The 24,049-nt window shown below is 41.9% G+C and overlaps 1 protein-coding gene and 1 non-coding gene across 5 annotated transcripts in view; one reads left to right on the top strand and one right to left on the bottom strand.

The window, feature by feature from the left end:
• Positions 1–10,511: 10,511 nt before the first annotated feature.
• The window catches only part of PPP1R21 (protein phosphatase 1 regulatory subunit 21), a 92,782-nt gene continuing 79,244 nt past the window's right edge, over positions 10,512–24,049 (bottom strand). For 3 of the 4 annotated variants that reach the window (XM_017947520.2, XM_003908638.3, XM_003908640.4), the window contains exons 18-22: positions 20,291–20,323; positions 18,321–18,437; positions 15,443–15,541; positions 14,107–14,235; positions 10,512–11,199 (exon numbers count right to left, since the gene is read on the bottom strand). In XM_017947520.2, coding sequence (XP_017803009.1) covers positions 11,170–11,199; positions 14,107–14,235; positions 15,443–15,541; positions 18,321–18,437; positions 20,291–20,323 — 408 coding nt within the window. In that variant the 3' untranslated portion in view covers positions 10,512–11,169. The remainder of the gene's footprint in view (positions 11,200–14,106; positions 14,236–15,442; positions 15,542–18,320; positions 18,438–20,290; positions 20,324–24,049) is intronic. The other variant, XM_003908639.4, reaches the window with a different exon arrangement.
• Positions 23,541–23,644, top strand: LOC116270393. The gene has a single exon (XR_004178434.1). It is a non-coding gene; the product is annotated as a U6 spliceosomal RNA (small nuclear RNA).

Below are 24,049 nucleotides of genomic sequence, written 5' to 3'. Positions count from 1 at the left end.
AATGCCAAATGAAATCAATGATACTTAGGAGTATGATAATCAGTTCAGAATGGCTCAAGATTGACTGTCCTTTGTCCTGAGATGGGATACTCTTGAGTGTAGTTGAGCCACATTGATCATTGCTTCAGCTGGCCAGTCCCTTGGCTTGATTCCTAAAATGTATCCAGCTTTCATTTATTGAAACCCTACTGTGTACAAGACATTCTCCTAGGCACTGTGGGGGAGTAAGTATAAGGCACAGTTCCTGCCTCACAGCATCTGTTGCTGTTAAGGAAGATGGCATGCATGAGAATAACTACATGAGACATGTTGACAATTTACCACAATACAAGAGGTCTCCTAAAGAAATATAGGAAAGCTGAAGAAAGGAAGAATATTCTCCACCATCTCAGCAAGACGTATGTGAATGACATTTTGTTCTTAGTTAACTGATCCGTGCTATTTCTATTCTTGGGCCTATAAGATGTCACCGCTAAGCTATCCCACTACTATCTAGAGTTTAGGGAAGCAGTGGGGTTGAGCTGAGAGATAATTAAAGCCACTGGTAAAACAAACACAAAGGTTCTATATGAGGAGATACCTTTTGAGGCCCCTATACCTGCAAACAAGCCAACAAATTCCAGTATGTTTCCATCTACCAGTCGATTCTTTCGATTCTTCTAATCCCTTTTTTTTTTTTTTTTTTTGAGACAGGTTCTCATTCTGTCACCCAGGCTGGAATGTGGTGGCACATTCTTGGCTCACTGCAGCCTCCACCTCCCCGGTCACAGGTGATTCTCCCATCTCCGCCTCCTGAGCAGCTGGGACCACAGGCACATGCCACCACATCCAGTTAGTTTTGTTGTTGGTGGTGTTGCATTTTTTAGTAGAGGCGGGGTTTTGCCATGTTGCCCAGGCTGCTCTGGAACTCCTAGCCTCAAGTGATCCCCCCACCTCGGCCTCCCAGAGTGCTGGAATTAACAGGCGTGACCCACTGCGCCCTGCATATTCCTCCTCTTATAAAGAGTTATCCTAATGCTCTCTAACCATTTTTTTTTTTTTTTTTTTTTTTTTTTTGAGATTTGGAAGAGCTATAATGGGTTTTCCTGCTCCAATGCTTTGATTGCCAGTTAATTTCCTAATTTGGAGCTAACTACTAAACTGCTTAAAAATTTAAGACAAAGAGGCAACCACTTACTGACAAGCTTTCCATTTATTGCCATGGTATCTGAGGACATGGCTCTTAGCCGAGAACAGAAGCTTCCTCTTCTATCATAAAACAAACTATTCCCTTGTTAATATGGCTCTGCCAGATGTTTTCTTAGCCATCATCAAATATGTCGCTATCTTCATATGTAAAAGTAACAGAAGAGTTTGAAGCGTTTTAAGATCTGAGAGCAACTTCCAGGGTTAATGCTACATCAAACCATAAACTGCACGTTTTTCTTTCTGAATTCATATGTTCTTTATGAATTATAAAGGCTTAAATTCATAGCCATTTGGAGACAGCCTTTTGTTCCAACTCTTTTGGTGGCTTTCTTAGCTAACTGGGTCTTCAATTATTTTTCACTTTTGTTTAGAAATGGTGTAGCTGAGTTTTGTTTTGTTTTGTTTCAAAGGGTAATGAACTTAGAAAGTTCGTGTTGTTAAAAAGTATCTGTGTTAGTTAAGCCGGGCATGGTGGCTCATGCCTGTAATCCTACACTTTGTGAGGCCAAGGCGGGTGGATTGGGTGGATTGCCTGAGCTCAGGAGTTCAAGACCAGGCTGGGCAACACGGTGAAACTCCGTCTTTACTAAAACACAAAAAATTTGCCAGGCATGGTGGCATCCACCTGTAGTCCCAGCTACTCAGGAGGCTGAGGCACTAGAATCCTTGAACCCAGGAAGCAGAGGCTGAAGTGAGCTGAGATTTTACCACTGCACTCCAGCCTGGGTGCCTGGGTGACAGCGCAAGACTCTGCCCCTGCCTCCCCCTCCCCGCTTCCCCCCCCCCCCAAAAAAAGTATCTGTGTTAGTTGAACTGATACAGTTTCTTACAAAAAACAATGGAGAATCCAGTTGTATCAGCTTTCCAAATTGAGTAGTATTGCGTGTAACAACTAAATTGGGGGAGGGGGGTGGTGGCAACCAAGGATATGACAAAACAATGGTTTTTTATCAGTTTCTTAAAGTGTGCCTGGAGGCTCTTACCCCTTCAACCCAAGATCACTGGGTTTGCTATGAACACAGTGTGAATGGTGCCCTCCAGAGCTCTGCAACCAGGTAATTTACTCCCCCTCTTCCTATTAAATACCTTTTTTTTGTCCTTTGAAATGTCTTTTTTCTTTTCTTTTTTTTTTTTTTTTTTTTTTGAGATGCAGTCTCCTTCTGTTGCCCAGGCAATCTCGGCTCACTGCAACCTCTGCCTCCTGGGTTCAAGAAATTCTCCTGCCTCAGCCTCCTCAGTAGCTGGGATTACAGGCTTGCGCCACCACAACCAGCTAATTTTTTCATTTTTAGTAGAGACAGGGTTTCACCATGTTGACCAGGCTGGTCTCGAACTCCTGACCTCAAGTGATCCACCTACCTCAACCTCCCAAAGTGCTGAGATTACAGGCATGAGCCACTGAGCCAGGCCTCATTTGAAATTTCTTATAACACAATTCCAACTTTTTTTCTCACTCGGAATTTCTTGTAACGTAAGCCCACTTTAATTAAAAACATATTTATATATGCATGAAATAAAAAGCAGGAACAAGCAAAAACGTTAATAGCTAAATCTCTGCTCCTGATACTTTTCATTTTCCGAATTTTTAAAAATTTTAATATATACTTTTTAATAGAGATGGGATTTCCCTATGTTGCCCAGGCTGGTCTCAAACTCCTGGGCTCAAGTGATCCTCCTGCCTCGGCCTCCTAAAGTGCTGGGATTATAGATGTAAGCCACCACACCTGGCCCAGTATTCCAGATTTTCAACAATAGTTGTGTAATATATAATCAGGAAAAAGCAGGAAGTTTTGTTTCAATTTTGAAAATTCCATCTTCTCCAGAAAGCAATGAATGATTTTTTTTTTTGGAGACACAGTCTCACTCTGTCATCCAGGCTCAAGTGCAGTGGTATGATCTCGGCTCACTGCAACCTCTGCCTCCTGGGTTCAAGCAATTCTCATGCCTCAGCCTCCCGAGTAGCTGGCATTACAGGAGTGCACCAGCAGGCTTTGCTAATTTTTATATTTTTAGTAGAGACAGGGTTCCACCATGTTGGCCAGGCTGGTCTTGAACTCCTGACCTAAGGTGATCCACCTGCTTTGGCCTCCCAAAGTGCTAGGATTACACGCATGAGCCACTACTCCTGGCCTGCAATGAAGGATTAATTAAAAGTCTTTTTTTTTTTTTTCTGTTTTTCACTCCTATGCAGATTTCAATCCCTACTCTGTGCATAGACTGAGAATCTCCTCTTTTTTGGGGCAGGGGAGGGGACAGAGTGAGACTCTGTCACCCAGGCTGGAGTGCAGTGGTGTGGTCTCGGCTCACTGCAAGCTCCACCTCCCGGGTTCAAGTGATTCTCCTGTCTCAGCTTCCCGAGTAGGTGTGACTATAAGTGGGTGCCACCACACCCAGCTAATTTTGTATTTTTAGTAGAGATAGGGTTTCACTATGTTGGCCAAGCCGGTCTCAAACTACTGACCTCGTGATCCGCCTGCCTCAGCCTCCCAAAGTGCTGGGATTACAGGCATAAGCCACCGCACCCAGCCTCTTGTTTTTGGGTTTTTTTGAGACGGAGTTTCACTCTTTTGCCCAGGCTGGAGTGCAATGGTGCGATCCTGGCTCACTGTAACCTCCACCTCCCAGGTTCAAGCAATTCTCCTGTCTCAGCCTCCTGAGTAGCTAGGACTACAGGTCCCCGCCACTATGCCAGGCTAATTTTTTGTATTTTTAGTAGAGATGGGGTTTCAACATGTTGGCCAGGCTGGTCTCAAACTCCTGACCTCAGGTGATCCACCTGCCTCGGCCTCCCAAAGTGCTGGGATTACAGGCATAAGCCACCATGCCTGGCTGATCTCCTCTTTCACTTTCCATGCCACAAGAGGCCCAGACAAGAGAGAGAGAGAATTTGTTCAAGAGGTGGGCTGTGAACACAAGTAGAGGGTCAGGGCAGTCACTAGAAGGGCTTATGGAGTTGAGAAAGGGTTGTTTTAAGGATGAGAGGCACTTGATGCCCAGGATATTGAGGAAGGCAGATCCCAAGATAACAGCAGTGCTGCCATCCCAGAGATCAAATGAGACAGTCTGGAGCAAGTCAGATGGTTCTGGGAGAGAATTCCTGAAGATGGAAGTTGGCTGAACACCCAACTGACTTTGACCACACTGCGAGGAGCATTATACACCCGGGAGAGAAGTTAGGAATAAACTAGTGATAAGTACCATAGAAAACATTGTGAGTAATTTTTTAAAAAAAGACTCCAGGGAAAACAGTTGTACAAGAAAGGAAAACTAATCACAGTAAATTACATGACTCAGCTATCACCAGTATTTGAATAGTCATAATGAAGTACATGCTGAATACTGACCCAGTCCAAATGTTTTTGGCTTTTTGTTTTGAGACGGAATCTTGCTCTGTTGCCCAGGCTGGAGTGTAGTGGCGCAATCTTGACCCACTGCAACCTCTGCCTCCCAGGTTCAGGTGATTTTCCTGCCTCAGCCTCCCAAATAGCTGGGATTACAGACACACGCTACCATGCCCGAATAATTTTTGTATTTTTAGTAGAGACGGGGTTTCACTATGTTGGCCAGGCTGGTCTTGAGCTCCTGACTTCAAGTGATCTGCCCATCTCGGCCTCCCAAAGTGCTGGGATTACAGGTGTGAGCCACCATGCCCGGCCTTTAGTTTTATTTTTTTAGAGACTGGGTCTCACTCTGTTGCACAGGCTAGAATGCAGTAGGACAATCACGGCTCACTGCAGCCTTCGAACTCCTGGGCTCAGGCAATCATCCCCCCTCAGCCTCCTAAGTACCTAGGAGTACAGACATGAGCCACAGGGCTAGACCCAAATGTCAATGTAACTAGTTTAAACAGTGAGTGTATGTATGTGTATGTGAGTGATGCAAAGGGGAGGCAGATGAAACAAATACTCATCTTCCAACTGTAAATTCAATTAATAATGCCTAACAAGAAGAGCAAAGGTAGCATGCCATTTGGAAATATAGATAACAAAATAGTGAATGGAAGAGGTTTTTCTGTGGGGAACATGAAATGGCAGGAGGATCAGGGGTCTATTTTGTTTGTTTGCCTTATTTTATCTTAGTAATAACTGTTTAAGAACAGCCTAATACAAACTAAGTTCAAAACTTAATTAAAAATACAGATACAGGCTGGGTGCAGCGGCTCACGCCTGTAATCCCAGCACTTTGGGAGGTCGAAGCGGGTGGATCACCTGAGGTCGCGAGTTTGAGACCAGCCTGGCCAACATGGTGAAACTCCGTCTCTACTAAAAATACAAAAATTAGCCAGGCGTGGTGGTAGGCACCTGTAATCCCAGCCACTTAGGAAGCTGAGGCACGAGAATCACTTGAACCCAGGAGGTGGGGGTACCACCAGATATGGTGCCATTGAACTCCAGCCAGGGCAACAGAGTGAGTCCCTGTCAAAACAAGAAGAACAAAAATACACACACACACACACACACACACACACACACACATTTATACAGATACTACTTTAAAAAGAAAAGCCTCCATTTTTTGTTTTTTGTTTTTTTTTTGAGATGGAGTCTCACTCTGTCGCCCAGGCTGGAGTGCAGTGGCATGATTTCAACTCACTGCAACCTCTGCCTCCCAGGTTCAAGCAATTCTCCTGCCACAGCCCACTGAGTAGTTGGGACTACAGGTGGCCACCACTCTGGGCAAATTTTTGTATTTTTAGTAAAGACGGGGTTTCACCATATTGGTCAAGCTGGTCTCGAACTCTTGACCAGGTGCTCCGCCTGCCTTTGCCTGCTGAAGTTCTGGGATTACAGGTGTGAGCCACGGTGCCCTGTCAAAAAGCCACCATGTATTATCTCTTCCTTGGTGCTCTGAGATAATCCCAGGACAGGGTGAACAAATGAGTTCATGATTATAATTTGCGTGTTCACTCCCTTGTCTCACTAAAAACAGGCTGTAAGCGCTTCTCAAGGGCAGTCAGCACGTCTGGTGTGCATGCCACAGTCTGCTCAGCACTGAGCACACAGCAGGCACTCGGCACCCACTTGCCAAATAAATGGTGACATGGGTAAGACAGGCTCCCATCTTTACAAACACCCGCAGAACTCAAGTATTTACAGATGAAATGACCCAGTGTCCGAGAATGGCCTTAAAATACTGCAGAAAAAAAGAAGCGTGGAAAAAAGAAAAAACAAGATTGGCAAAATGTTCATAAGGAGTGATGGGGACATAGGGCTTATATGAGTCTATTTTTGTGCATGTTAGAAAATTCCCATAATAAAACAGTAACAACAAGGACATTTACACAGAAAGAGGACCAGAATGAAGGGATGGCATCATGGCATAAATATATAAAATGCAGAATCTGGTGTTCAGCAAGGCTGGTGTAACAAGGAATATGTACATAAAAATGAGGGATCAGGGGAAAAAATTATGTCAAAGGCAAACCATATGCCAGGGACTTTAAATTAGCCCAAGAAGTTCACTAAAAGCTGACTGAAAGGAGGCACAGGGGCACTTAGTGAAGATGTAGAAAGGGGATGTTGAATGAAACACTGCTGGAGTTGCTAAGAAATGTAGGTTTTTTCTTTTTTTTTTTTTTTTTTGAGACAGGGTCTTGCTCTGTCACTCAGGATGGAGTGCACTGGTGTGAACATGGCTCACTGCAGCCTTGACTTCCTGGGCTCAAAAAATCCTCCTGCCTCAGCCCCCCGTGTAGCTGAGACTACAGTTGTGCACCAACACCCCCAGCTAATTTTTAAAAAACTTTTGTAGAGATGAGGTCTCACTATGTTACCCAGGCTGGTCTCAAACTCCTGGGTTCAAGTGATCCTCCTGACCCAGCCTCCGAAAGTGCTGGGATTACAGGCATGAGCCACTACACCCCGCCAAAATTTAGTATTTTGTCTTCCAAATATACAGAACCTGAAGGAGTTGAAAACCCCCAATTTAAAAGGCTCATAGCACAGTAGTGAATAATCCAAGCTGAGTCAGGCTAGGCTGGGTTTGAATCCTGGCTCCAACAGGTACTGTGTGACTGTGGAAAAGTTGCTTAGTCCCTCTAAGCCTTGGCTTTCTATCTGTAAACTGGGCATAGTAATAGTATGTATGAGATATGCTTGCTGGGAAGTCTAAATGAAGTAATACATGTCAAGTCAGACCTATGCCCAACTTATGGTAAGTGATTAATAAACAGTGGTTATTATATGCTTTGGGAGGTGACTGCCAAGAGAGCAAAGACCTAAGTTAAGTCAGCAGAGCACAATTTTGCCAGGGATCCAACTGTGCCCTCTACAGTCCTGCCCTATCCCTCAGCCCTAGGAAAGCTCCCAGGGGAACAGTCCCCTACAAAATGGCCAAGCAGTCCACAAGCACTGCCTCAGAACCTATAGGGCCACACACCATGCAAGACAATGGAGGTGTCTGGTCTGGGAACTCTGACAGCTGTCACAGATGGTGGGAGATACAACTCTCAGCCACCAAGGCAACTAGGGAAACAATCCCAAGATTCACATTGTGTCTAAGGGAAAAACAGGCTCATTGCCCAGGAGACATGAAACTTTCCTGATCCAGAGGTCTGAAGAGTTTTTACTGTAAGCAGTAAAAGTAGAGGGAGGGTACACTGTGTATATGGAAGAGAATGAGGAGAAAGTGAGCTAAGCAAGTGTCACATACACACTACTACTAGACTTTGCCCAGCAGACAACAAGGAGCCATTGTGAAGGCTTTCCATCTGGAGAATGGCTATGGCAGAGATATGTTTGAGAAAGATGGCCTAGTCAGGTGCGGTGGCTCACGCCTGTAATCCCAGCACTTTGGGAGGCCGAGGCAGGTGGATCAACTGAGGTCAGGAGTTCGAGACCAGTCTGGTCAACATGATGAAACCCCATCTCTACTAAAAATACAAAAATTACCCAGGCATGGTGGCAGGAGCCTGTAATTCCAGCTACTTGGGAGGCTGAGGCAGGAGAATTGCTTGAACCTGGGAGGCGGAGGTTGCAGTGAGCTGAGATTGCGCCACTGCACTCCAGCCTGGTCAACAAGAGTGAAACTCCATCTCAAAGAAAGAAAGAAAGAAAGATGGCCTGGCAGAAGGGGTGGAAGGACTGGAGTACAGGAAGACAACTGGTAAACAGGGCTCAATTTAAGGTGCTGAATAAGGAGAGACCAGAAGTGAGTGGCACTGCAAAGACAGGAAGATTCAATAAGATGACCAATGAAATGTGTGAGGTGAAGAGGAATCAAAAGTGATTCCAGGTCTCTGGCTTCCATTACAAGCAGGTGGAAGCTACTTGCTCCTCCCTCAATCCTCATGCTCAGTCAAGTTTGTTCAGGCCAAAGCCTTTGGCTTCATCTTTGACTCCTCTCTTCCGCTCACACCCCACATCCCGTCCAATCAACATTCATTCAACAAATATTCACTGATGCCAGACAGTGTTCTAAGCACAGGGAACGCAGCAAGACAAAAACACCTGACTTCTTGAAGCTGCATCTAGTGGGAGAAACAGGTTATAAATAAGATACATAAGCAAAATATATCATATGTTAGATTATAAGTACTAAGGAGTAAAATAAAGCAGAGAAAAGTAATAGAAGTGCGGGGGAAAGGAGATGCAATCTTAGATAAATCTGTCAGCAAACTGTATCAATGGTGGCACATGCCTGTAGTCCTAGGTACTTGGGAGGCTGAGGCAGGAAGATTGCTTGAGCTCAGGGGGTTGGGGCTGCAGTGAGCTGTGATCACGCCACTGCACTCCAGTCTGGGTGACGGAGTGTGACCCTGTCTCAAAAAAATTCAATTAATAAAAAAAAGTATGGGGTAAGTTCGGTCTATTTGGAAGCTGAGGGAGAGAAAATCAGTAGAGTGAGACACTGAAGATCTAAAAGTGAAAAAACAAGCACTACAAAAAGCATGGCATTCAGAGCATCAGAAATACCCTAGCTTTAAGGGTAGCAGAGACGCTTCCGCCTCTGAAGCAGGGGAGAATGGGAAGCATGGGTAAATATGCAAAGCAGTGGAGCAGTTGAGAAGTGATTTTGATGGTACAGATGGTACAGATCCTAAGACTGAAGGGGGCAGTCCTTAAGGAGAGAAGTGGTGTAGCCATTATTGAAATTCGGAATAAAAATGGACTAAAAATACCCCAAGGACTGTCCTGGAACAATGAAAGGCTGGCGGGGGCTCGAAACCCTAAGTTCTTGACAGAGCTAATCAGGATGGCTCTTTTTTCTTCTTCTTTTTTTTTAAGACAGAGTCTCACTCACTCTGTCACTGAGGCTGGAGTGCACTGGCGCTATCTCGGCTCACTGCAACCTCCATCTCCTGGGTTCAAGTGATTCTCCTGCCTCAGTCTCCTAAGCAGCTGGCATTACAGGCACATGCCACCATACCTGGCTAATTTTTTGTAGTCTTAGTAGAGATGGGGTTTCACCATGTTGACCAAGCTGGTTTTGAACTCCTGGCCTCAAGTGATCTACCTGCCTCAGCCTCCCAAAGTGCTGGGATTACATGTGTGAGCCACTGTGCCAGGCCCAGCAGGGCTCTTTGATGTTTCCCTCACAGTGTTTGGGGGTCTACATACAGCTGCAGTGAAAACAGCTGGCTGAGTTGATAGAAACTAACAATGCACAGGGCAGAGAAAAGAGAAAGGGCAAGTAGGCTAGGGACATGAAGGGCTGGGAAAAATGGAACTGAACCAACCCAGAGATTCCCCAACTCAGGATCCGAATGCTTTCACTGTGAGGACTGGGCCTAATAACCAGAGTCTCTCTGCATGGCGGGCTGCTGAGGACTTCGGGCAGAGGCCAAGGAGTTGGCTTTTGTGCTGAGCACAGAGGGAAGCCGGTGATGGGCTCTCAGGTAAACTCCGGAATAAAACATTTTAGAGGGTGACTCACAACTGTCTAGAGAGTAGCCTCAAGAAAGATGGTGCCACAGGTGGAGAGGTAAGGAGAAGGGGGTTTCAGGAACCCCTCAGCTAATGTGGAGACCTGGACATGGGTGAAATGGGCCTGTGTAAGCAGTTCAGAAAGGAGTAATATATTTAGGGCCTTGGGAGTAGGAGTAGAGAGTGCTGGCAGAGCCACTCCTGACACTGATACAACACAATGTTTATGATATAAGCCAAGAGGAGCCCTAAGGGCTCAGGCTTTTTGCTTGAAGTGTGGTTTTAAGTAGCTTTCAAGGCAAAACTCAACAGCCTTCCTAAAGGATTAACTGTAGAATTATTCCAATTTGAGGAATCAGAGGATTACACCTAAGTCGGTTGGTATTTGATATGTTTTGTAAAAGCCAACTTTAATAGGGTTCAGTTTCCTTTATCAAATTTTCATAGAGAGACTGAAAGTGTGATATAAGTATGAATTTATTGACATGAACTTCCTTTAGCTATGACTCTAACACAGGGTATCAAAGAGCTGAAGATAATGATACTAAACCCACAGGATCTGAAGTTTGCAGGGCTCCCTCCCCCTCAGAGAGAAAGGAGAGAAACAGAGAGACAGAAAGAAAGAGAGAGAGAGGGGGAAATATGAACAAATCTTTTAAAAAGAATCTGGAGAATGCCTTCAACTATAGTAAGAAGTAATGACAGTTTGACAATTTAAGCATTTTTTTTTTCCAGAAACATATATCTATTCCATAGATACCAAATCAATTACCATATAATTAAGTTTGAAAGTATACAAAATATTTGTTGTTCTTACATACTGAAATTAAAACCTAATTTTAAAAAGTGCACAGTAAAAACAGCATAAGGAAACCTACAATATCCATGATATATGTATTGTTTTCCAATTACTGCCGACATCAACTTCTGTATTTGCCTCATTGGTTACAAGTATGTTTTAAATATTTCAAGGCCATTTCCAACACTGACTAGTTTACTAGGTCCGACAATACTTCAGCTTCCTGAAGGCAGCCAGCATGGACGTGGTCTCAGCCCCGCAGCTCTGTGCAGCAGGAGCAGGTCTGGAAAGAACAGTCGCCAACCAGCTATTTGAAAACTATCGACTCTTGTTCTTTTTAGAATTCCCCTGTGCAAAGAAAAATATCAATAATAAGAACACAAACATAAAAAAAAATAACTCACATAGTTTCTAAACCAAGCTGTCTGAAAGCTATATTTCACTTTGGAACACTTCCAAATGGGAGAATAGCTGATAACCTTGCATTAATTTATATTCAATAATCACAAAGCAGTTTGTGATACTCTCTCTCCTCTCTGCTTCTACAGACCCTATCCCTCTCGGGGCTGAGGACAGGAAATAAAGAGAGAAAAGAAAGCTACTATCTTGGATTTATCAAAACTACAAACATTCATTTTGTTCCAAAGACAAGAGAGTCTAAGATTTCAAGAAGCTGAATAAAAAAAGTTAGCCTAAACATGTCTCATCATTGTTTAAATAAACACCTTTTAAAGGTCTTAATAGGTAAGAACTCTGAATATGTGCCAACTAACACCCAAACGGCACGGATTATCTGTCAAAAGTCAGCTTGGATACTGGCTGAGAACAAATCAGGGAAGACAACTTACTCCACTTCCTCAAATATGGAGATTTGAATTTTCTAGTTTTGTGTAATTTTTCTTCTTTCTGGAGAGGCTCCCTTCTTGGGAATACATTTTAATTAAATGCCTGTATTTAACTCTTAGGCATAAATACGTTTTCTTCATGGAAGAAATGCTTGCAGAATACAAACATTAAGAGCAAGATCATAGCAAACAAATGGTTGAAGGTGTTTACTTAGTATCCAATGGAGACAATGTCAGCCATAAGATGATGCTACAGTAATGTAAATTACTAAACGGGGGAAAAGCAAAATATAGGATTACAGAATGATCAAAGACAGGTTAATGATATCAATTCAAACTGAAGAAGGGTCTCTTAGAGTTTTATTAATGGCTGGTATTTTATCAACAAGCTCTAAGAAGCTGTGTGCAGTGGTTCACGCCTGTAATCCCAGCACTTTGGGAAGCTGCAGCCGGTAGATCACTTGGGCATGGGAGTCTGAGACCAGCCTGAGCAACATGGTGAAACTGTTAAAAAAATACAAAAAAAGTTAGCCGGGTGTGGTGGTGCATGCCTGTAGTCCCAGCTACTAGGGAGGCTGAGGTGGGAAAAACTCTTGAACCTGGGAGGTGGAGGTTGCAGTGAGCCAAGGTCTCGCCACTGCACTCCAGCCTGGGTGACAAAGCGAGACTCCATCAAAGAAAAAAAAAAAAAAAGTCAGAGGAAACTTGAAAATTCCTTAATTTCTGAAGTAGCTGCAATCCAATTACCTTCAGGACAATGAGGTTTGCTGTACTCAACATGTACCCCTCTCAATTCAAAACCAAATACTTCTGAAGTTCCAGATATTGAAAAGTTTTCAAAAATTATTGCTACTTCTTTTCAAATTTTAGGTGCTAAAACAGACTTTCTCATACTACTACACTAAAACAAATTATACATATCACAAGAAAACCCAAAACACTACCTCTTCAATGTGTGTTTTCTACCACTAAGAATGTAACTTGTGAATTAGATATTGCTCTGCTGGAATATGGAATATCAAGAAACCAAAAGGTTAAGGGAGGCTTCCTTAAAAGGACCAGCCCCCCAACTCCCTTACCCCCAAGCTCAAGTTTCCTGAACCACAAGTAACTGGAGAACCATAATGAGAATCATACTGGGTGGTAACAATAATCACAGAAACAGCCAGAAAAGCATCAGAGACAGCCTCCAAAGCAGCACAATCAATGGATATCAAGAAACTATGTTGATAAACAAAATCATATAATGCAGATTCTAATGCATTAACATGATATATTTTCCAAGACCCTAAATGAACAAAATCCTGTCCTTACACCAATAGCAGATGCTAAAATAAAGCCATGGTTTCTTCATCTCTATTTCTCCCCAGTGTACACAGCAGGAACTCAATAAACGCCTGCTGAATCAAAAAGGGGTGGCAGCAGATCTCAAAGAGTGCAGGATGGAGATGGTAAATCCCAGCTGGTGGTGGTATAATATTGTTATGAAAATGGGCTAAGCACATGAGATTATGCCAACTGAGTGAGCCCCTGGCCTCCCAAAGTTTACCTTTCATGGCAAAATGGTATATACATTGTTATAGTAATATGGACACGGTATGTGGATCTGCATTTCAGCCTAAACTTACTACCCAACATCTACTCTCTCAGTCTGGGCAAGCAGAGGGATTATGGGAAAGGAAATCAAAGGAAATCTAGTTAAAAGGGTAAGACATTCCAAGGTTATATGAATATTTATGAGAATAAATTTTCTCAAGTTTACTCTTCAACAGTACCATTTCAGGTCTTACATAAATGAAGAGCAATCCCTTTCTTCAAGCGTTTTGTGAGTCCCCCTAACTCTTATGCAACAGTAGGAGAAATGCCAAAAATGCCAAAAAGCAGCTGATACAGTATTAAAGCCTTAGAGGCCAGACTTTCTCAGCTTTTAACTCAGCCAAAGACACTTAATACTTCTGGAAAAAAGGACAAATGATATTAAAGAAAATTATTTATAGATACTTTTTTTTTTCTTTTTTAGAGACAGAGTCTCACTCTGTTGTACAGGCTGCAGTGCCGTGGCACAATCATAGCTTGCTGTAACCTCAAACTCCTAGGTTCAAGCAATCTTCCCACCTCAGCCTCCCAAGTAGCTGGGACTATAGGCGCAGACCCTCATGCTTGGCTAATTTTTTCATTTTTTTTATAGAGATGAAGTATCACTATATTGCCCACTCCGCTCTCGAACTCCTGGCCTCAAGGGATCCTCCCACCTCAGCCTCCCAAAGTGCTGGGATTACAGGCTTCAGCCACTGCACCTGGCCTTTACACTTTAAATCTTATGTCCTCTTGCTCCTGAAATGCATGACAATAAAATGCCTCATATTAAATATTATATTACAGAGAGACTACCTCACCTCACCTCACATACCTTACTGGACATCTTTAGTGTGTCAATCTCTTCTCTCTGCTTAGATAATGTCTCATTCATGCTGCACAGGTGGTCACTCATCATACTTAACTGATCCTCGTAACTCCTCTTGGTAGTTGTCAGTTCATCCTAAATAGCAAAGAAAAAGAGAAAAATCAACATCCCACTAGTCATACCACTCTGAAGCTTTTTTAATTCACAAAAGAAAAATTGAACAGGGAAATTATAGTTTCCCAATAATTTACTGTGTATTTCAAAATAGCTACAAAAGAAGAATTGTTATGTTCCCAACACAAAGGTAAATGTTTGAGGTGCTGGACATCCAAATTACCCTGACTTGATCATTACACATTGTACAAAGGTATCATAATAATCAAAATACCACATCCCCCCAAAACATGTACAACTATTTACATCAATTTTTTAAAAAATTCTTTTAATTGGAAAAGCAACCTATCAAGATGGTCTATCTGATCAATTAACATGAAGGTTAAGGCACAGGCCTAACAAGAGAACAAAGTTAAAAGAAATGGGAAAACGTTTTTCTCAGTCTTCAAAATATGTTCATAATTTCTTTGCAAAAATTTAAGGGTTTCTTTCTATGCCAGGTATAAAATTATAAGAAAAGCCATCATTATCTTTCCAAATTCCCTTAGGTTTTGCTGAGCCATAGGTGAGGCCTACAACACACTGCCTCCATCCTACGCCTCAATGGCCTACAGCCCTCCCGGCAGCACCGTCCCTGAAAGAAGCACCCTTCATCTCTCTTCCCATCTCTCATGCTCTCTTCTGCTGCCTAAAATCTAATCCTGTGTGCCTAATTAATCTGATAAATGAATCTGAAGCAAAGAGGAAGTGGGTGTTGCTGTAGTGCTGTGTTTTTTCCTTGCCTGGCATCATGTTTTCATTAACAGAGGCTTTCTGAAAACAAAGATTTAAAACCAGGCAGTGAGTAAAAGAGAATATATTATAGCCCCACCTTTCAGTTTAGATCCGTTTTATGACACAGGAAAGAAAAGGAACAGAGTAATATGTACAGAACAAGCCTACAGCTCACCATGACGGGTATGTACAAGGAAGGAAAGATTCTGGGTAAATAAGTATTATTTAAGCAAATGCTGACTATAAAATGATTTAAAATTAGAATCAAGTCAGAGAAACAATACAACTACTTTCTGTCTAACATAAGATGTTATTTTTAATAAATTAGAAATACAGTGATTATTTTAAAAAGCATATCTAGAGATCAAATGCCTTTGGAAAAGAAATGCTGCTTTGCTACCAAAGAACTTTGAATGAAAACACATTAAAACCGTTTAGGTAACACTTAACTCACCTGAAGTCTGCTGATGTTCTGACTGGCAAGTTTCATTTCTTCTGTCAATGCTTCCTTAGACTTTTCAGCCAAGGCCAGTCTTTTAGAGAGTGCTCGGCACTGTAAAATCAGAAAACATTCCATTACTAAGGGAGCATTTTCTAAAACTAAATGTGCTTCAGGAAAGGTTGTTAAAAACACTTCCCAAAGGCAAAGTTACTCATTCATTCCACAAATAATCTGTTGAATACCTATAGGCATTGTATCACACATTAGAGTACACGTAAGAAAGAAGTGGCCCCCACCTTTGTCATTTCAGTAAGGGGAAAAAAGTCTACCACCTTAAGATCAATGTTTTTTTCTTCGCTCTAGCCTGATGACCAGTGGTTATATATAATACATAAGAACTTTCTTTTTTCTTTTTTTTTGAGACGGAGTCTCACTCCGTTGCCCAGGCTGGGGTGCAGTGGCATGATCTTGGCTCACTGCAACCTCCACCTCCTGGGTTCATGTGATCCTCCTGCCTCAGCTTCCCAAGTAGGTGGGATTACAGGCATGCACCACCACACCCGGCTAAGTTTTATATTTTTAGTAGAGACGGGTTTCACTATGTTGTCCAGGCTGGTCTCAAACCCCTGACCTCAAGTGATCTGCCCACCTCAGCCTCCTGAAGTGCTGGGATTACAGGTGTGAGCCACAGCACCCGTTCTTTACATAAGAACTTTCTACATTTATCTAGGATTCATTTATATTTATACTAGATAAAAAGAAAAGTGATTATTACAAAAATTATCAGGAGCTCCTGACCATGCACTACGGATCCTAAGGTACTTTTCCTGTGTTTTAAAAGTCCTTCATTAGAGACCACATTATAGGAGCAATAAAAGCTTTACTTTTATTATGCACTACTTCCAAGGGAGAAAATGAGCACAAGATTGCAAAAATTCCAGGCTGCTTTCTTTAGGGGTTCTACCAAACCAACTCTATCCAGAGAGTGTGCAGATCAAAACGATAAAAGAAAAATCCTATTTCACAATATTGTTCAAAGAGGGTATGAGATTAAAAGGTTCACTAAACTTTCTGATAAGGTTACTGACAAGGAGGATCTGTTGAGACACAAGCAAATGCTATGTCATCATAAGGCTCTCAGAGCAGTAAAGTCATGTGGGGGGGGAGGTCACCACTTCCTGTTTACCAATAAGGAAAAAGTAGGACAATTTAAAAATTCTTGAATCACAGTTGCACAGAAGATATTTACTAAAATAACCAAATCTCTTGGAAATAAAACAGCCTAAAAAAATTCCTCAGTTACTCATTTCATTTCTCACAAAATTTCAGGGCAGTTCAGCCAACCAAATCAACTGCCTCCTACTAACCAAACATCTACTCTGTGCTCAGCAATGAACCTGACGAAGAGGAAGACAGACATGCAAGGCACAGGTCCTTGTGAAAAGGACAATCGAGTCTGAGACACTAACTCAGAATCAAACAATGAGGATCCACGCCTGCTGGACTGCTGGCTTAGTGATTCAGCATTTCTACTGCTAGTCATTCAGTTTGCTGTCCTCCCGCTTTCCTGCATTCCAACAAGCTGTCACTACTGATCAGCTTATCAAACAGGTATGCGATGGCTGCTTGTGAACAACACTGAGCTAAGCACATGACTTATTTTAGCAGGAAATAGATGCAAAGCCCCTCTTCACTTTTAGCAACTGGCCTCCTATCAACCTCTTCAACTCTAGTATAAAAGAAAATCAAAAAGTCAGGTCTCAATAAAGGGTTTCTCCTTTCTTTTTCAATTTATTTAACAACTTTAAGCATTATAATTATCTATCTGCTATCCATAACTGACCTTTCAATATAAAGTTTCAAGTCAGAGACCTTGAAGGCATTCTTTCACGTTGAGCAGCATCCATTCTATCTTACCATTTGTTTCCTACTCCTTGGTATCTCTACTTTCTATCTTCATTTCCCCCCTCAATTCTATTAATTGTGTACAATTTTATAGATGATATTGCATAGTGGAATAAGTTTTTTTTTTTTTTTTTTTTTAAGGCAGAGTCTTGGCCAGGGGTGGTGGCTCATGTCTGTAATCCCAGCACTTCAGGAGGCTGAGTCAGGCAGATCACCTGAGGTCAGGAGTTCAAGACCAGCCTGGCCAACACGGTGAAACCCCAACACTAAAAAAATACAAAAATTAGCCAGGCATGATGGCGGGTGCCTGTAATCCCAGCTACTCAGGAGGCTGAGGCAGGACAATCACTTGAACCCAGGAGGCGGGGGCTTTTTTTTTTTTTTGAGATGGAGTCTTGCTCTGTCGCCCAGGCTGGAGTGCAGTGGCATGATCTCGGCTCACTGCAAGCTCTGCCTCCCAGGTTCACACCATTCTCCTGCCTTAGCCTCCCGAGTAGCTGGGACTACAGGAGCCCGCCACCACACCCGGCTAATTTTTTGTATTTTTAGTAGAGGCGGGGTTTCACCGTGTTAGCCAGGATGGTCTCGATCTCCTGACCTCATGATCCACCTGCTTCAGCCTCCCAAAGTGCTGGGATTACAGGCTTGAGCCACCACGCCTGGCTCAAATCAGTCTTATATTATTGAAATAGAGATTTTTAGTTGGTATACAGACTAGTCAATATTAACTCCGCTCACGCCTGTAATCACAGCACTTTGGGAGGCCGAGGCCAGTGGATCACAAGGTCAGGAGATCGAGACCATCCCTGGCTAACATGGTGAAACCCCGTCTCTACTAAAAATACAAAAAATTAGCCAGGTGTGGTGGTACATGCCTGTAGTCCCAACTACTTGGGAAACTGACTTCTCTCTTACAGTGAGTAGTAGGAAAACAGGACAGTGATCTAATTCCTGCAAAAAACCACCAATCTAAATCTACACTCACCTCAGCATAAAAATGCACTGACTTACTGTCAGCCAGCTGCAACTGAGACGTAAGTTCCACTATCCTTGCCATGTAGTGATTTTTAATTAAGTCTTCACGAGATTCCACATCTGGAATCTAAATAGAACACAAATACACATAAATAAACAAGTACCAGTGAGATGAAGCATTTCCAGAAAAAAAAAAAAAAGACATTTTGGACATTTTCACTTGAAGTTTGATGAGGAATCACTGTTCTCCTACCCCTCAAAGAAACTTCAGACATAGCAGGGAAGTGTATATTTCAAATTTATTTTATTTAGCATCCTTTCTATTTCAGAATGAAGTTATGGCTTCAAGAGAACAGAACTAAAGTATTGAGAAGCCCACCGGAACCATGCCCCTCCATCCAGCTTTTATTAGCCACAAACCTGACTTTCTTTTTTTTTTTTGAGATGGAGTCTCACTCTGTCGCCAGGCTGGAGTGCAATGGCATGATCTCGGCTCACTGCAACTTCCGCCTCTCGGGTTCAAGCGATTCTCCTGCCTCAGTCTCCCAAGTAGCTGGGATTACGGGCACGCGCCACCATGCCCAGCTAATTTTTGTATTTTTAGTAGAGACAGGGTTTCACTATGTTGGCCAGGATGGTCTCGATCGCTTGACTTCGTGATCCACCTGCCTTGGCCTCCCAAAGTGCTGGGATTACAGGCGTGAGCCACTGCGCCCGGCGAAACACAAACCTGACTTTCAAAATGTACATCTGTCTGACTCCTATGCCCTCCTCCAACTGGAAGAGGGCAGGGGAAAGGGGCATATTTATTGGAACCACTAAAATCAAACATTCTTGTTTTCTCCAAAATTATCTTAAGACAACACTAATACTTGTAAACATACTAATAAATTAAACTATTTCTATATTGAAGAGTTTGTGGCCTTTGTCCCAGACTGGTATTTCTACTAGTTACTCTAACAATAACACCCTGTTGAGTTTAGTTTAAAAACACACACAGAAGTTCATGATTATCTATATTACAAGAATAAATACAGAAATCAAAGAATATACAAGCTTACTTGAACTATATTAACCAGTTTGCCATACTGAGTGGTCAGTTGGATGACTTTGGTGTTTATTTAACAGTTATTTATAAAGTTACATCTTAAAGCAGCTGGGCACAGTGGTTCACACCTATAATTCCAGCACTTTTGGAGGCCGAGGCAGGTGGATCACCTGAACTCAGGAGTTTGAGACCAGCCTGGCCAATACGGTGAAATCCTATCTCTACTAAAAGTACAAAAATTAGCTGGGAGTAGTGACATGCGCCTGAAGTCCCAGCTACCTGGGAGGCTCAGGCAGGAGAATCACTTGAACTCGGAGGCAGAGGTTGCAATGAGCTGAGATCATGCCACTGCACTTCAGCATGGGCAATAGAACGAGACTCTGTCTCCAGATAGATGGAAAGATAGATAGATAGACAGACAGACAGACAGACAGACAGGGTTACATCTTAGATTATTTCAAAATTCAAAAGTGCAAACCTATCCGACAGGCCAAATCTGACCTGGGTTCACTTGCTTTGAGGGCAGGAAACAGCTACCAAGTACATTGTACTTAGTCAAGGCCCTGGATAGCCCTTGCTAAGCCCTGCTTTCCTGGCTGCCCACTGCGAGGACTAACACAGCTCTCAGCCTCATGTAGTATGCCAGCGAATGAAGACCCAAGCAGGAACCACACCTTGTCAAATCTCCATGGCAAGTCAGTCAACAAGGCAACTATAAAAACAGGCTATAATTTGTTGGTGACTGTCAAAACAGAACCAGAGAAAAGGTACATGGATCCATCAATGAAGGTGGAAAACACTGGCTCCACATTTGCTAGAAGTGTCAGAAAACAACAACAACAATTGGACAAAGACGGCTTTTACAGGACTTTGTCGACAAACACGCTGCCAGATATTTACTAACAAACAACATGATGACAAGCACACGTTACCTCACTGTCCGATGTCCTCGTTAAAGTGCCAATCTAGAACATAAGGGGAAAAATCTTTTAGAACAGAATGTGTACATTTCAAGCACAATAGGTCAAACACTTGTAATATTTTCTCTTCTCCGTTCATACCATTTTACAGAGCATTGAGGGTACAGTACTAGAAGATCATCCTCGGACTGTCTCTTACTACAAGGACATGAAGATAGCTAACTGCATTTACTATTTCTGCCATGAGGCAGTAACCAATAATGATCATCACTAAATCTTCTATCAAAATGCTGATTAGTCATTCTCACTGAAACCCAACAAATCATCCAGGAGAGAGGAGATCAGCTTTTAACCACAGCTTGCCATTTCTACGCCTATTTCCAAACCAGTAGCCAAGAAGGGGTAAAGACAGTTTTACGGTGACTATAATAATTAAACATTCGAAACAGAAAATGCAAATAATAAACACTCTAGTTGAAAGCTCAAAAGGAGAGAGAAGAAATAAATACACTTTTGATATAATGTTATTATGACATGAGTAAGTATAAATTTTAGATGTAAATTAATGAAAACAAAAATGTAATTTTAAACACATTAAAATGCTGCTAGATTTTTTTCTAATTTTTTTTAAACACAGGTCTCCCTCTGTCACCCAGGCTGCATTACATTGGTGCAATCAGCAGCATCAAATTCCTGGGCTCAAGAGATCCTCCATCTCCAGCCTCCTGAGTAGCTGAGATTACAGGCATGAGTCACCGTGCTTGGGTGCTGCTAGATTTTTTAAAAGTTTGTTTCTATAGTTTAAGATTTCAAAAACAGATGGTCATGATTACTTAATTCTGGTTATTGTTCAAGGTGGAGGGGCATGTGCTTGGGTACAATGACAAGGAAACTAATGGAAACTCAGTGTCAATGGATTCTGTAAATAAGAGATTATATTCAATGAACAGTTTTTTTTTGTTTTTTCGTTTCTTTTGAGACAGAGTCTCACCCTGTTGCCCAGGCTGGAGTGCAATGGTGTGATCTAGGCTCACTGCAACCTCCACCTCCCAGGTTCAAGCAATTCTCCTGCCTCAGCCTCCCAAGTAGCTGGGATTACAGGCGCATGCCACCACGCCCAGCTAATTTTTTGTAACTTTAGCAGAGGTGGGTTTCACCATGTTGGCCAGGCTGGTCTTGAACTCCTGACCTCCTGATCCACCCACCTCAGCCTCCCAAAGTGCTGGGATTACAGGTAAGAGCCACCATGCCCAGTCAACAGACAGTTTTAATGTATTCTAAATAGTATTCTCTGGAGTATTGTTCTCAACACTGAGAGTATATAAACTGAATGTGTACTAATGAATGTTATGCCCACCTGGCTGTAAAAGAGTCTTCGATAAGACCTTTCAAAATAGAAGAGCTATAATTTTTCTACTCAATGAAGCAGAAGTAGCAATTACTCTCTTTTAGTTAAAAATTGCTTGGAATAATACTCCAGTCATTTAATTTTACATATTCAAATATGACTGTAGTTTATAAAAATAAACTGCAAGGAAACATCTATTTCACCTGCTCATCCTCACCCCCTTACTCCCGGGTTATGATCTGAAAATGTGGTACAGCACCAAGTCCTTCAAAGGAATGGTATTGTTTAAATGCAAGGCAAACTTTTTACTTTTTTTTTTTTTTTTTTGAGACAGAGTCTCGCCCTGTCTCCCAGGCTGGAGTGCAATGGTACGGTCTCAGCTCACTGCAACCTCCGCCTCCTGGGTTCAAGCAATTCTCTTACCTCAGCCTCCTGAGTAGCTGGAATTACAGGTGCCCACCACCACGCCCAGCTAATTTTTTTTTCTTTTTAATCTTCAGTAGAGATGGGGTTTCACCATGTTGGCCAGGCTGTTTTCGAATTCCTGCCTCGGCCTCCTAAAGTGCTAGGATTACAGGCGTGAGCCGCCACGCCCAGCAATGCAAGGAAAACTCTTAACACAGATTACTTCAACATTTTCTCATATGATACTAACAAGAGTATAAACTGATACAGTCCTTTTAAAAAATAATTTGGTAATAAAGATCAAGGAATTTGAAAATATTCATGCCTTCTGATGTAGTAATTCCAACCCTGAGAATACATCCTGAGGTAATCATTTAACATGCAGAAATAATCGTATACAGAAAAATGAGACATTATTTAAAAGTTATCACTAATGTCTAATCATAGGTAAACTAAGGTATGAGAGATATGGAATACTATGAAATCAGTTAGTTTATACTAAGTTTCTCATAACAGGAGGTTTATGTTTTCACATTTTGCTAAAAGATTTGAAATTTTATGTAGTACAATCTCAACTGTATATGAAATTTAGTAGAAAAAGATGATAACATTGGTGGCTTGATTATTCAGGATAATGTCATTTTTATACTTAAAATATATGTTTAAAAATTCTATTAATTTAAGCAATGCTTTTCAATTCCAGCAAAAAACAGAAATGTGTATTGTTTTGTGCTTTTACTTTAAGGTTATTGCTATCTTTTTTTATAATATATAATAGATGGCTGAATATTCACATTATAATACTAGACATCTTGCTAAAAATTACAAGCATTTTACTCTTGAAATGTTACAGAGTTAGAAATAAGTTTCTATCTGAGGTTACTTCCTCTGCCTCAAAGTGGTTGAACCAAAGTAATCTCCCAGTAAGATGAGCTTCCTCTGTTAATCAATTAACACTGAAATGAGCACAGACTTGCTCCCAGCACCCAAGAGGAAGAAGACAGAAAAGACACAAAGACACACACACATACACAGTCACACACTTAGTTCCCTTAAGGTCACTTAAAGGACACAGGGGTTAAAAGAAAGGCTGAAAAGTAGAAACATCAAGGAAAGCAGAAAACTCCATCTCTTTTTATTTCTGTTGCGCACTGTGTGCAAGGCAAGACTCCAGGTTATTTTTGGCAGAAGTCTGTTGTTGGTAGTTAACCTGTCTTTTGTTATAGGAGTGCTGGCTGTGACCCTTATGAAGGAGAGGAAAGGTATCAGGTCCTCTCCACCCCTACACTAACTAGTTGATTTAAATAGCAACTTCTAAAGTCACCAAACCCAACTAAGGTCATTATCACTCATGGCCCAATAGTGTTCAGTACTAAAGATTTTTCATGTCCCTAGAAATTGTTTTCACTTACATATGTAAGAATAGGGCTTTCCACTGAAAATGTTCAAATAAAAAGATAATTCTAAACTTTCAGCAATTGACATTAACAACTCAAATATACCAGCATTGTGCTTGCTTCAGCAGCCCATGTACTAAAATTGGGACGATATGGAAATTTGCATGGCCCCTGCTCAAGGATGACATGAAAATTCATGAAGCAATCCACGTTTAAAAATTTTTATTAATTTATAAAAAATATATATATGCCAGTGTTACCAATTCCAGCACCTCAGTAAGGCAAGCAGTAAGCAAACGAGTTTATTTGATTTTTATTTTTGTTTTTTGTTTTTAGAGTCAAGGCCTCACTCTGTTGTCCAGGCTGGAGTATAGTGGTACAATAATAGCTCACTGCAGCCTTAGACTCCTGGGCTCAAAAGATCCTCCTGCTTCAGCCTCCGGAGTAGCTGGGACAACAGGTGTGGGCTACCACACCCGGCTAACAAATGAGTTTATGTTGGCTAATCTGTTTTCTGACATGGGTAAGACACAAGGCTATCTTGGTTAAGAGGGCAAGGATGGGATGAGACATCACATCACTTATCAAGTGTGTGACTTCATGTGAGTTATTTCTCTTTGA

Source organism: Papio anubis, chromosome 14, assembly GCF_008728515.1.
Source record: "Papio anubis isolate 15944 chromosome 14, Panubis1.0, whole genome shotgun sequence".
NCBI lineage: Eukaryota > Metazoa > Chordata > Mammalia > Primates > Cercopithecidae > Papio > Papio anubis.
This window is presented reverse-complemented; position numbering and strand designations above follow the sequence as displayed.